This window comes from Dasypus novemcinctus, chromosome 1 (assembly GCF_030445035.2).
Source record: "Dasypus novemcinctus isolate mDasNov1 chromosome 1, mDasNov1.1.hap2, whole genome shotgun sequence".
Classification (NCBI taxonomy): domain Eukaryota; kingdom Metazoa; phylum Chordata; class Mammalia; order Cingulata; family Dasypodidae; genus Dasypus; species Dasypus novemcinctus.
Window position 1 is genome coordinate 53,208,261 of NC_080673.1, and position 14,252 is coordinate 53,222,512.

At 38.4% G+C, this 14,252-nt stretch overlaps 1 protein-coding gene across 1 annotated transcript in view; it reads left to right on the plus strand.

The window, feature by feature from the left end:
- The window catches only part of TBC1D9 (TBC1 domain family member 9), a 124,375-nt gene that overhangs the window by 51,789 nt on the left and 58,334 nt on the right, over positions 1–14,252 (plus strand). Inside the window, exon 3 of the mRNA XM_004471937.5 lies at positions 11,928–12,046. Within this exon, the coding sequence (XP_004471994.1) occupies positions 11,928–12,046 (119 nt within the window). The remainder of the gene's footprint in view (positions 1–11,927; positions 12,047–14,252) is intronic.

Genomic DNA, 14,252 nt, shown 5'->3' on the forward strand with positions numbered 1-14,252 from the left:
CTTCCAGCAATTGCACCACTTGTGCCCCAGTGGGCTTTGAGATCCTTAGCAGACAGGAGTGCTTTAGTGTGCTTCAGATATCTCATTGCAGCATTCTGTGCTTCTGGCCTTCCCAGGTGTAGGTGGTGCAGGGCGCTGATTTGTACCTTTGTGAGTTTTCTTTTTCTAGCCCCCTTACCCTAATATTTTTTGGGGTTTTTTTACTGGCTGCCTTCAGTACCCCTCAGTGTATTTCTGGGGTTTCGCTATTTCATGAAGCTGCTAGTATCCGAAGTTACAAAGCTGAATTGTTTCTGAATTATATGTTGAGTGGAAGCTAACGAAAATCAGGCTGTAAATGCTGATGGCATAATTTACACCACAAAGAGATGTACTTTTTATTTTCCCAGGAAGTAATGCCTGTCACAACTATATGATCTCATTATAAATAAACCCAGAATGGTTTTAGCTTTTGTGTATATTGATTACCCATAGAGACAACTCCATAATTTCTTGTGGAAGACTCCACGGAAGTGACAACCGTTGGGTTGAAGGTCCCATTCACCCATTAGTTGCTCTTTCTAATCGATTTCCATTTGAAATCCCAGTTGCTGATTCCCTTTCATGACAAGAAGTTAAGAGCTAAAGCTGCTACCTCAGAATGGTTTCTTCAGTGTGCCGACCTTTCTATTTGTAATTTTACTGTTATTTTTTTCAAAAACTGTGAAGTTGGTATTTGGTGGAACAATATGTTGAAAGCTTTTTAATTTGCTTGAATTTCATGATTCATTGCTGAAGAAGAAACTTTAACAGAAAATTGCATGAGTCTAATTCACTACCCTATAGAATCCATAGTTGTATAAAATCTTATTCTATGTTACGTGCCTTGTGAGTCTTCAACATTATTGGATTACCATCAGTGCCTTGACATATACCACTGTAGACAGAATAGCAGTAGACTTAGTGGTAAATCCTACTCATATAGTTTGCCTTAGACTCAGCCACATGGAACCAGGTCACATGGAACTCAGTCTAATTTATTGCCAATATAATATCACCTGGCCACTGGCAATTTGAATCATGCAGAAGGAGAGAAAAAAGTAAGAGTTATCAGTGAGGCATTATTTCCATATGCTTCTTTTTATTATCTCTTAATAGTCTGTGTCCAGAATCATTTGCAGAAATTGGTTTTTTTTTTTTTTCACATTTCTTTGGCATTGAGAACTTTCATTTTCTGGGAGTCAAAACCTTCCTAACTGATGACTCTTCCTATTTATTAGTACCCAGAATAATGTTACTATTCTCTTGGTTGATATGCTGCTTTAGTTTGCAACAGCTGCCTCTGCAACTTTACCAGAAATGGGGTGGCCTTTTTAAAGGGACTTTATCTGAGGTAAAAGCTATAGTCCGAGCCTGTGAAAATGTCCAAATGAAGGCATCATCAGAGATACTTTCTCACCAAAAGTCACCTGCTAGCAGATCCTGGAGTCCTGCCACGTGGTGAGGCAAAATGGCAGGTCTGCCAAGCCCGCTCTACTTTCTCCTGGAGCTCAGCTGTGGGTGATCAGGCTTCTCTCCCTGGGTCTTGCCTCCTTGAGCCTCTTGCTGCTTCCATGTCTTTCTGCAGCTGTAGGTGAACCTGGAGTCCTCTTTCATACATGGCAGGGTCAAAATGACAGAGCTCTCTTTCTCTGTGTCTCTTCTTTCTCTGTGTGTGTTCTCAGTTTATAGAAAGGGGGCAGAGACCCACCCTGGGTCACTCCTTACTAATGTAGTCTAATCAAAAGCCCTAAAGCAATCTAATTGAAGGTGATCTAATCAAAGGGACCCTTAATCAAATCTAAAAGCAATCAATGGGCTCCATACCCACAGAAATGCTTTGGTTCAAGAACATATTCTTTTCTGGGGTTCACAAAATTCAAACTGTCACATTCGCCAACTTGCCAATTTTGCTCAGTGGCTTGAACAGAAAATTGTACTTTTTGTCGTTTCTAAGAACTTCAAGGCATTTGTCCAGCCAGCATGCTGGGCTGGTTGTACTCTCACATTTCTGCCTCTCCCCACTACTTTGTGGCTAGGACTACCACCAGGGACAAAACTAGTACAGATCTGCCCTCACCAGCTGGTGTTGTGGGTTTGGTACCCCAGAAACAAGAGAGAGCCCCATCTTTTGTCCTCTGTGGCCTTCAGTGGGCAGTGGTGGAAAGCAACCCATTTGGCTCACTCCCCATTAGAAGAACTAAAAAGTTCTGACAGCAAGAAGAATATACAGCCTCTGTGGGAATATAGATATACAGAAATGCAGATAATTCCCAGGACATTGTCTAAAGAGAGGAACTCTAGGACAGCTGAAGGAAATAATTAGAAATGGAGAAAGATAGAGTTATTAGCATTTCCCTCTGAATACAGCTGACCTTCAGAAAGGACTTATAAAGGAAATGTGTTAGAGAGCAATGTGTTTGACAGACAACTCACTGATAACACAGCCCCAACAGGGCACTTGATTTTGGCTGCCTGCTGATTTAGTTTCCCTTTTTTAACCATTTCAGAATCTCAGCTGGGTCTACATGGCCATTCAGTTTCAGAGCTTGAAGATAAATCAGTTGTCATCTTGACCAGTTCTCTTACTTTAATTGGACATAGAGGCAAAGTGAATAATTCAAGTTCACATCGCTGGTTACAGCTGTTAGTGGTGGAGCTGGGACCAAGTTCACAAGTCCTTCTACCCCAGCCTGGTACTTTTTAAATAGCACCATGCTGGCTTTTTTTTTTTTTTTTTAAATGACTAAACATTCTTTTAGTCAACAGCTGGTAGGACCCAGAGTTTAACTAAAGATGACTAATTGGTGATGCTCCTGCTGTTTCTTTACAGTAGATGGAGAAAGTGTTGGGTAATTTAGTTGCCTTCTTCATGAGGTAACGTGATATGGAAGTTGGTAGGTATTTTTATAATACTTCTTGCTCTGTGAAGATCTATTCATGTATCCTTGGAAACACAGCACATTCAAAAATAAACTTGCCTTTTTTCTTTAAACAATACATGTTCATTGCACAAAATTAGAAAATGTAGATAAGCAAAAAGAATAAAAAAAGAAAAAAAGCATAGTACCACATCACAAGTCCTCACCATTTCCTTCTCTTTGGATTGTATTGAATTCCAGGGTTTTTTCAAACTATATATGTATATGTGTACATATATACATATATGTGGAGGTGGTGGTGTATATATACATATATATATACTTTATGAGTATATGTATATATGAATATACATACTTTGTGTCTATGTGTATATATATATGTGTACACATATACACACATACACATATATATTTAAAAGCTAATAAAAATGAAATTTTCAATTAATCTACTGAAGATACTTTTCAATGTTAAAATTATTTCATAATGTTTATTTTAACAGGTGGATAATATTTTATTGTGTATTTAGCAATTTATCTAACTAATATTCCATTGTTGGGAATCTGGAGTTTCCCCCTAATGTTACTATATTTTGAACAACTGTCAGATGACTATCCTCCTAACAAAATCTTTGCACATTTCCTTAATTATCATCTTATGTTAAATTTCTAGCTGTAGATAGACTGAGTCAAAAAATGTGCATGTATTTAAGGATTTTAGTATCTCACACCCATTTGTCCAGCAGAGAGAACCATTTACACTCCCACTAGCAGGGCAGGAGGGTGTCTTGGCCCTTTAAAAATAGAATAGGGACCTCAACCACTGATTGTTACTGCCAAGGCTAGAAGAGTAACCAAGGCTCTGTCTTCTCAAAGTGACTATAAAGCTATGAGTATATTGTTATGCTCCATAAGAGATTATAAGAAAGTTGTGTAAGAAGGTTATAATAGTTATGTAAGGAGTTGTTGTAGGTATGTCTTCCTCAGTAATATGTACACTCTATAATCCAAACATAATGGCATGAGGGCCAGAGAGATTTATGCTGAGTGTTTAAGCAGTTTGTTTCTTAGTGTCTGGAACATCAGATATTAGAAATACCTTCTGCACCACATTTGAAGATGAGGTCTCTGTGTTCTACTGGTTATGAGAGTAATAGCAAGAACAACTGTTAATTTAGTACTTTCTGTGTTCTTGGCCTGTGCTATGGACTTTACATATATTATATTGTTTAATTACCAGCATATACTAATGTGGTAGTTGTTGTTATCCACATACTACAGGTATGTGATATTACAGAATCTGACGCACATATGTTAAGTAATTTGTCCAAGGTCATACAGTTAGTATGTGGCATTGTATGGATTTGAAATCAAGTGTCTGTGTGTGTATGTGTTTTAAACATCAAAGACTGGTCTGAGTCATTATTCAATACTGTTTCCCTCCATTTAATCTCACCTCTCTTCATATAAACCACAGTTCTAAAATATGTTAGGATGCGGTAAAGTGTAGCAATTAAGAGTGTGGGCTTTGGAGCCAGGCAAATCTGGCTTTGATTAGAAATATGACCTCCCTATATCTCAGTTTCTTCCCTATAAAAGGGATTATCCGGACTGCTGTGTGATTACCTGTGATAATATGCCTAGAGTTCACTGTGGTGCCTGGTGCTTAGTGAATACAAATAAATAATAGATAACATTATCATCATGTTATTTAACCCATTTATGGTTGTAGCTTTAATTAGATGTGGATTTCTTAAAAGTATATTTACTTTTTATTTCTTGAAATGTTTCAAATTCCCACATCATTTCCAATTCTTGTCTTTTGCCATCTCCAAACACAAGTTTGTGGTTTTTCTGGATGTGGAGAATACAATAGTGGCTTTGCAAATCGGGGTCAGATAGGTGTTAACGCCAGTGTATTGGGCAAAACTCTTGCCGGCATTGGTATTTCAACTTCTGAATGTTCGTCTCTGTGGCAAACACTGTGTTTGAATAAGGTCACAAGCTAGACAATTCCTTCATCTGCTTTCCTTTATTTGAGTAGCTTCAAGTGTTAATCATTTGAGGATTGGAAGAGCTAGGGGATCTAAACAGCCTGTTTTGGTCTGAAAGTACAAGGCTGGCTACTTTGAAACCATAGGAGGTTTAGGGGTTGTTTTGTTTTCTGCTGTGTCATGAGTGGTTTTAATTTTTGTATATACCCACAAATGTATACCTACACATGTGCATATATACACCCCACAAACACCCATCATCAGTGAGAACTGACCGTTTTATTCTGGAATTCCAGTTTTTAAGCCAGCATTATAGTCTCAGAACCAAACTATGGTATTAATCATGTGTCAAAAAAGAAATACCCACTGAATATCTACCAGTGGGACCTTCAGCCTTTTTCTGAATCTTCAGAGGCCTGATATAATAGAATCATTTTACAGACCATATTAGCACTTCTTCCTGTTTTTTAATTTCAGATGGAATTCATGTACTTTAAGATGCATTTCAAATTAGGTGAGAAATTGTACTAGGGGAATTCCATATTTTCCCATCATCAGTAGATAGCATTTACTAGTCTGTCAGATATGTGCACCGGATCCTGTGGCTGGTATTCTAAAATATTGCTCAGAATTATAAAGATTTTAATTTTTTCAAAATTAATTTCCAAGTAACCTTAAACCCATCAAGTGATGATCTAGTTCTTACCACAGCAGAATGCTTTAACTTAGATTTCCTGGAGGATACTCATACCTAACACAATTAGCTTTCTTTTTGTTCCAGCTGATCGCAAAGTCAGATCGGCTTGTTTTTTCCTGCTATATTAAGTTGGGGCCTTTCTAGAAAACCGACAGCCAAGTCCTTCCTTTCTCCTCTGAGCATTTTATACCTTTTGCTCAAACGGCTGGGTAAATAGAGAAGTCCCTTTTCAGAGTTCCAGCAAAAAAGCTTCATGCTATCCCACTTTAAACAGCAACATGACAAAATAAATTCTAAGACCTCAATTATTGCAGCTCTTGTTTTTATTTACTTGAGAAATAAAAGAACCATTTGTAAGGAACATTTAAGTTTCAAATGTGTCTCCTTTCAAGTGTCACTGGTTCTTAAAGAGTGGTTCAGAAAAAGTGAAAGCTGCTCCAAAACTGTTAACAGCATTTTCTCTGTGACCTCAGAGAATTAACTTGGATCCTTTGTTCTGGAGTGAGAAGTGAACACAAGTGGCCACCTGCCTCAAGAAATACTTTTTAAGATACTGGTGTCTTCATAATTTATCTTGTCTGTTGGGGTAGGGAATCAGTCCTGCCTTATGGGTATCTTCAGACTTCTAGTCTACAGAAGCTAGAGCCTATTCAGAGAATATGGTGCATTTGTGCAGTAAAGGTCATATTTTGGAGTACTTTTACATTATTCTCCCTGGAAAGTATGTGTTGAGTTTACTTAGGAATCCATGGTTTAGTTCCTGAAGCTACTATTGGTTGATGGCATTTGTATCTTTTTCTTTCTCCAAAGGGTATATTGTGATGATGGTTCCATGTAATAGTAAACGAAGTCTTTACTTATTTGGAGTCCAGTCTTCTGGAACTCTTGGAATGATAGGTCTGCAGTGTGAGCCAGGGAAACCTCTAAAACCTCTTGGTAATTCAGAAGCAGTCTTGAAGCATCAAGGTAGCTAGCAGGTTTGAGGACCTCAAGATGATTAAGAGTCACAGTCCCTGAACTTCTATGGATAGGCATAGAGAGTGACTGCTGATACCACTAAGAGACCAGCCTTTTCATGTGATGTTGAGAAATGTGGGAGAAACAACAGGACATGGAGGACAGAAGAGAAACAGCACAAGCATCAGCAGGAGTGGGGCTAGTGATGGTAATCAGAGGCAGAGACGTGGCTATGTAGGTCCTGGCAGTGAGGAATAGAGAAAAGAGCCAGTGATGAAAATAGTGTTTGATGATAGAAGGTAGAGATGATGGAAATGATGGAGAGCAGAGCAGGATGGAGAGCAGAAGGCACTGTGGCAGCAGAGAAGGCAATAGGGGGAGAAACAATGGTGACAGTACACCGGTACTTTTCAATCCTATACCCTGAGCATGTGTGGATGGCTACGTTAAGATGGAGAGAGAGGGGTACATCAGCCAAGTTGACCTATGTGTACTGCCAGTTAAGAGAGGTATGAATAAATGTTTGTTGAATGAGCACATGCATGCACACACCATTTCTACTATGCATGTGTGTATGTGGTGGGCGATGCACCTCTATGAGTAAGCGTATAAAGAAAACTTTGAAGGAAGTGTATGCAGTGCTGAATGCAAACTTTCCTGCCCTAGGCTTTATAGCTGATGGGCTTTTCCATCAATGACAACCCAGGGATGAGCCTGAGCTGATTCCAACACTAGGTGTAACAGGGACTCCAAACTCAAGTATGTGGTATGACTACCTGGCAAAGGGTAGAGCATGGTGAGATATGGGTCAACAATTAGAATACTCTGCCTGAGCCAAGGGCATGTGTGAAAACCAGCATCTGGAGGGCACATCTGAAATGAATGTAGGCAGGGATAGATGAGAGGCAAAATTATAGACCAGGAATTGTGCCCGATGGAGCTGTAGAAGCCACAGGTACCCAGCAGTGTCTCTGTCTTAAGGCTCAGTACACCTGACAGTGCCCCGTTGGGGCAGCAGCCTTGAAGGTGCACACATGGCCGGCATTTACTCTGCTCAGGGCTCTACCCGCATCTATAGCACATCACAGCTCAAGGTGGCAGGGAACTGTTTATAGGTAGGGAAGGGTTCAGTTTGTCTAGAAAATTTTCCATCCAGTACTCAAAATAATTATTTATTAAAGCATTATTTTTATTAAAGGTTTAGAGAAAAATCATGCAGAAAGTACAGAGTTCTCATAATACTCTGCCCCCCAAACACAGTTTCCCCTTTTACTAACATTTTGCATTAGTGTAATACCTTTGTTAAACTGATGAAAAATATTATAATAATTATATTATTGACTATATAGTATTGACCCCAGTCCACAGTTTATGTTAGGGCTCATATAGTTCTATGTGTTTTTAAATTTTTTTTGAATAGTTGTGAGTTGACAAAACAATCATGTATATCATTCAGGATTGCCATACATTGCCCTACCACCAACACCTTACATTGTTGTGATATATTTGTTACAAATGATAAAGCATATCATCTAATGTTACCACTATCTATAGTCCATAGCTTATATATTTGGTGTATTTTTCCCACACACTATCCTATTATTAACACCATGTATTAGTATTTTATATTTGTTATAGTTCGTGAAAGAACCTTTTCATATTTGTACTGTTGACCACAGTTTATATTAGGGTTCACTTTGTGTTATACAGTTCTATGGGTTTTTAAAATTCTATTCTGATAATGTAACCTAAAATTTCCCATTTTAACCACTTTCAGGAATACAATTCAGTGGTGTTGATTACATTCACAATTTTTTACTACCATCATCACAATTTCGAAAACATTTCCATCCTCCAGGCTCTATGAATTTGCATATTCTAATTATTCCTTTTGAGGTCATACAATACTTGCCCTCTGTGTCAGACTTCTTTCACTACATTTTCCTTTAGTTCCTTAAGCATATTTAAGATAAAAAATTTTTTCAAAAACCTTTGCTATGTCCAAAGTCTGGTCTTTGTTGATGGTTTCTGATGTTTTATCTTGTTCCTTGGGATGGGCCATTATTTCCTCTTTGTTTGTCCTGTAATCTTTCCTTTTACTGTACCTTTTAATATTTTAATGTGTTAACTCTGGAATTTAGGTCCTGAAATGTCTGTTCCTTAAGTTTGCATCCAGCTAGTGGCCTAAGTGCCAGGAGCTAACAAAAACCAATCAACCTAAAAAACACCTTTCACAGTCTTTGCAAATTGGCTCTGTATTGGCTAGTATTCTCCTTCAGAGTTTAGCACCCACCTACCCACTGCCCCACCCCTCCGACCAAGATCAACCTGAGGCAAAAGTGCTCATTCCCCCATTTACTGGGATCTGTATACCCTCTCTTCTCTCTAAAATACTTTTTCCGTCTCTGGGATGCTGTATTCTCTGTCTAAAGCTGGTAATCCTTTGCCCCCAGGTCACTGTGATTTGATTGTTACTTACACTGATGTATCTGTCTGCAAGCTGCCTTTGCCTGCTAGGCAAGTGCTAAGAGGTTGAACCAGAGGCTTAGGCTAAAAGAAGATAATCACGTATATACAGGCACCCCAGTATAGACACAGGGATTACTCTGCTCTCTCCAGAACGGGGCCGGGGACCCTCAGGGAGCCCAGGCTGGCTCTACACTGTGCTGGGGAGGGAGTGGGAGAGGGCCCCGCAAGGGGTCAGAAGCATTTCCTGTTGTTTTTAAGTTGCATTGTCTTGATTGGGCACTCACCCCATTACTGCAACCCTTTTACTGTTTGTTTTGAGGAAGATGGCACTGCCAGTTTTTGTTAGTTGTTCAGAGATTCTATGGGGTGGGGAATGGAGTCATGCCATCTTGGTTGACTAGAAGTCAGTTCTTGAAATTTTGTTTGTTTTTGCCTGTCAAAGGATCCTCTGTTGAAATATTTTGCTTTGTAGTTCTTCACTAGCCGGGCTTTCCAGTGGAGTGCTGTTGGCATCATCTATGATGACTGCAGCCCACAGGCTGGGCACCCCCGGAATCTCTTTAAAGGATTCAGGAATTCTCTGGCTAAAGTTTGGTGCTCCAGCTGTAGGGCCATGCTGACAACCTCATCAACAGTGATATTTCCAACATGCTTAATGTTTTCTGCTTCTTCCTGTCTCTGGGTGGTTCCTTAAGGGCTTTGATGATCAGTGCAGAGGCAGAAGGTACCTCCTCAGTCTGGGCCTTTCCGTACTGACTGGTCAGTTTCACCGTAATCCTTAGACTTTTCCAGTTACCAGTTGCCTTGGCAATGTTGTCATCACCTTTTTCGGAGACAGCTGAAGGGGCTGACCTTGGGGGCCAGGGCAGATGTGGCACCACCTTCTCCACCAATGCACCTCAGAGAGACGACCGTGATCTCATTGGGGTTGAGCTTGGGTGGCATGGCAGAGGCTGCAGGTGTCGGATGAACCCGGATGCAGGACGACCAAAGAAAGTTTCTCCCTGGCCTCCTCTGTGCCAAGAGAACAGTACTCAAATTTTAAAGTGTAAAATGTTTTAAAATTCTCTGGCAAACTCCAAAATGACTCATTCCTTAAATATTCCAAACAAGCACCGTGCTTTGTGTTTATAAATGGTATGCTTTTCAAAATGTTTCTGCTGGCATTATCCCTTGGGATTCTTATACCATTGCTCTGAGATGGATGAGGGCTTTTTTCCCCCATTAGTCCCCATTTTATGTGTAAAGAATTTGAGACAGAGAGAGATCAAGCAAACTGTCTAAATTTACCCATCTGGCTGGTGACAAAGTGTGACGGGGATGCCAGTATCCTGAGTTCCAGTTCTTATCATGACGGCATGGTCTAGAGACATTCTGTGGTTTATATTCAGGGTACCCCTAAGTCAGTGAGCCATTAGAAATGCCTGTGAAGAGATGCAGACAATCTATTTGTCAGTGTTTGAACAAGGCTGTCTCTGTAGTAAGGAATGTACCATCGTTCCCTGCATAAGCAGTCCACATAGGCAATTTTGATATTTGGACTTACAGTAAGAAAGTAAACTCAAATTTTGTTTTACCTCTCTTCAAAGAGTGGATTGGATATCTCCACCAAGCATACCATTTTGTTTGTTTATTTGTTTGTTTTTTAAGGTACTGGGGCCGGGGATTGAACCCAGGACCTCTTATGTGGGAAGCCAGTGCTCAACCACTGAGCCACATTGGCTACCCTGAGTTGGTTGTTTCATTTGTTTGCTCGTTTGTTTTTAGACGGCACCAGGGATCTAACCTGGGACTTCCTATGTGGAAAACAAGTGCTCAACTGCTCGAGCCACATCCACTCCCCCAAGCACACCTTTTATTTTCTAAGAGATCTTAGTTCTGGTACCACAGTTCTGAGAGTAATTGTGATGCATGTGTGCCTTCTGCCTTTCTTTGTTCTGCATCATAGTGAGATTCTGAAATATCTTGAATCATTGGTGACAAAGAACAGAGAGGAAAGACACTTTTAAGAACTCAGCTAAAAGATAATTTGGAAATCTAAAGAGATGCCTGAAGGTTAAATCAGTGAAATCACAAAATCATTTTTTAATCCTGTAATAAGGAGTGCATGTGATTTATATTGGCAACCTCAGAGCAAGATAAAAAGTGGAGGGAAATTACTCCGGTATTTTTGCAGCCACATCCTGATGTTATTTCAGTCATGCCCTGCAGTTGTGAGCAGAAACCTAGAGAGGATTCTATATGCTACAAGGCTAGATTGGTTACATCTGGAGGTTGCCAAGTGATTTATGCTTCTTATTACTGACCAAAATGCAATGACTTAGTTGGAGGCTGCAAGGATGATATCATCCCATTACTTGTCAAGGCAGCTGTGCTAGTGAGAGCCGGGCTGCCCTTCCCTAGAGATAGTCCATTTTCACATCTCATTCATAATTGAAGGGAGTGAGGATAATTTTTTGCCCATTATAGAAGGTGGTTACATCAGATCTCCAGTGGCATACCAAAGCTCTCATACAATTGCAACTTAACAACTGTAACCTAGTATCGTAACAAGATCTCTGTTATCCAGTAAAATGCATGCTCTAGGAGGGAGAAAAGAGGAGGATAGTGTTAAACTCCCAATCCAGAAAAGTGAATCTGAGAAAATGTTGCTGCCTTTAATATGAAGGACTGTCTTAAAGTTTCCGGACTAACCTGATTAGACTTGAAAATAATGTATTTATTATTATGGTTGTACATACTTAAGAGTCTTCTGTGTGCAAGAGTAACCTTTCCTCTGGAGGGGAAAAAGCATTTAAAGGCAGAGTTGTCTCCAGCTGATAGCATCGGATATTGATGAAGTGAGCCTGGTTTTTAAATATCTTTGTTATGAATTCTGACACTTATTATTATATCATTTTTATGTATGTGCAGGTGGTTCCAGGAAAGAAATCACTGAACACTGGGAATGGCTTGAGCAGAATCTACTGCAAACTCTCTCCATCTTTGAAAATGAGAATGATATTACCACGTTTGTGAGAGGAAAAATACAGGTAGTAGGGTTAAAAAAAAAAACGTTTTAACTGGAAATAATTTCAAACTTATAGAAAAGTCGTACAAATAAGAATAGTATAGCACACACTTCCATGCCCTTTACCCAGATTCAGCTGTTGTTAACGTTTTATCCCATTCCCTTTTACAATTGTGTGCTCATTTGCTCTCTGAGAGAAATTTCCCCGTAAATACATCAGTGTATATTTTCTACGAATAAGGATATTCTCTAAAATAGCACTACCATTATCACCTTCAGAATATTTAACATGATACTATACTTTAATGTTTGGTACATATTCCAGTTTTATTAATTGACCTATGATGTCTTTTATAGCTTTTTTCCCCCACTCCAGCGCAGGATCCAGTCTAGGAAAGTCTTGCCTTTTGTTTTTATGCCTCTTTAGTCTTCAGTCTGGAGCATTTCCATAGCCTTTCTTTATGTTTTATGACTCATGTTGTTTAAATGGACAGTTTTGGTTTTTTTAATAGAACATTCTTCCATTTGTGCTTGTCAATATTTCCTTATGATTAGATTCAGATTATGTATTCTAGGATGGCATACTCAATAAGTGATGTGTCCTTCTCAGAGTATCATTTCTAGAGGAACATGATATATATACCCAGAGGCCCCTCATTTGGTGAAATAACTTTTGGTCACCCAATCAAAATGTTATCCAGTTTTTCTATTGTATAGTTACTAATTCTGCCTTTGCAAATAATAAAACAATTTGTAATTGGAAAAGTCTTTAAACTATGCAAATATCCCACTCCTTAAATTGACATTTTTTTTTGGTTTGTGATGGCTAACAATCTTTGCTGTGATGGTGGCAAAATGATGCTTTTCCTACTCCGTCACTTTCTCCACATTACCATTGGCACCCAGTATTGTGTAAGCAATACCTCTCCCCCCATTTATTTTCCTATTTAGTTTTGCTGTGGACTCATGGATTCCTATATATATTTCAATGTCTTTTATTTCCTTACTGGACTTAATTATTTTGATGTTCCTATTGTCTCAAATTTAGCTAGAGTATCCCCCTACAAATTGCCTCCTATGTCCTTATGCCATGTTTCCATTATTATTATTATTTAATAATAATATATTAAAATTTTAAAAATTACTATGGTTATGTATATATATATATGTACAACATAAGATTTCCCATTTTAATCACTTTCTAGTATATAATTCAGTTTTGCTAATTATATTCACAATGTTGTGCTAAGATCATCACCATCCTCCCATTTTTTTTTTTTGAGCACTTCCTTATTCTGATATAACAAAATATTCCAGGCTTATCTTGAACTTTCCCTACCCAGCCCTGAACATTTGTTTAGTTTAGTTTTTTTTTTTTTTTTCAGTTTTAGTTTCCTTCTTCTCATCACTGTTAATTTTTTGAATATATGAATATTAACATTCTTGCAAAAGTCAAATATTCCTCAAAAAGCATTACTACTTCCTGCATTCCTCCTACCATTTTCCATTTTTTTTATAATTACAAATAATGGTACATATATATTTTCATGCAGATGTATTTTCCTATTGTTGGGAGTCCATCTTTAAAGTAAATTCCTAGAATTGGGATTGCCAAGTCAAAGGGTAATTGCTCGTGTAGTTTTGTTGGATATTGCTAAATTCCCTCATCCTGAAAACACGCAGGAATTCAGTCATTTTGCTTTCTCCCTGGCAATGTACGGGAATGCCCATTTCCCCATAGCCTAAAAACACATAGCATATTTTCAAGATTTTGAATTTTTTCTAATCTGATGGGTGAAAAATGATATTTCAGGGTTTTTCTAATTTGTCTTTATCTTATTATGGGTGAAACTGAACATATGTGTAAGGGTGTTTTTAAAAATCATTTTATTTTGTAATATTTTCACATTTAAAGGATAGCTGCATAGTAATACAAAACCCTTACCTAGAGCACCAACATACCCCCTTCCAGATACCCAGATCTACCAATTTTTGCCACATTTTTCTTATTATCCTATCTATCCATCCACCCATCCATTTTCTAAAAATTTGAGAATAGATTGTATACATCATGCTCCTTGAATACTTAATACATGTATGTATATTTCCTAAGAAGGATATTCACTTATGTAATCACCTTAAGTACAGTTATTAAGTTAAAGAAATTTAACATTGATACAAAGCTTACAGCCTATATTCCAATTTTCTCATATGTCCCAATAATGTCA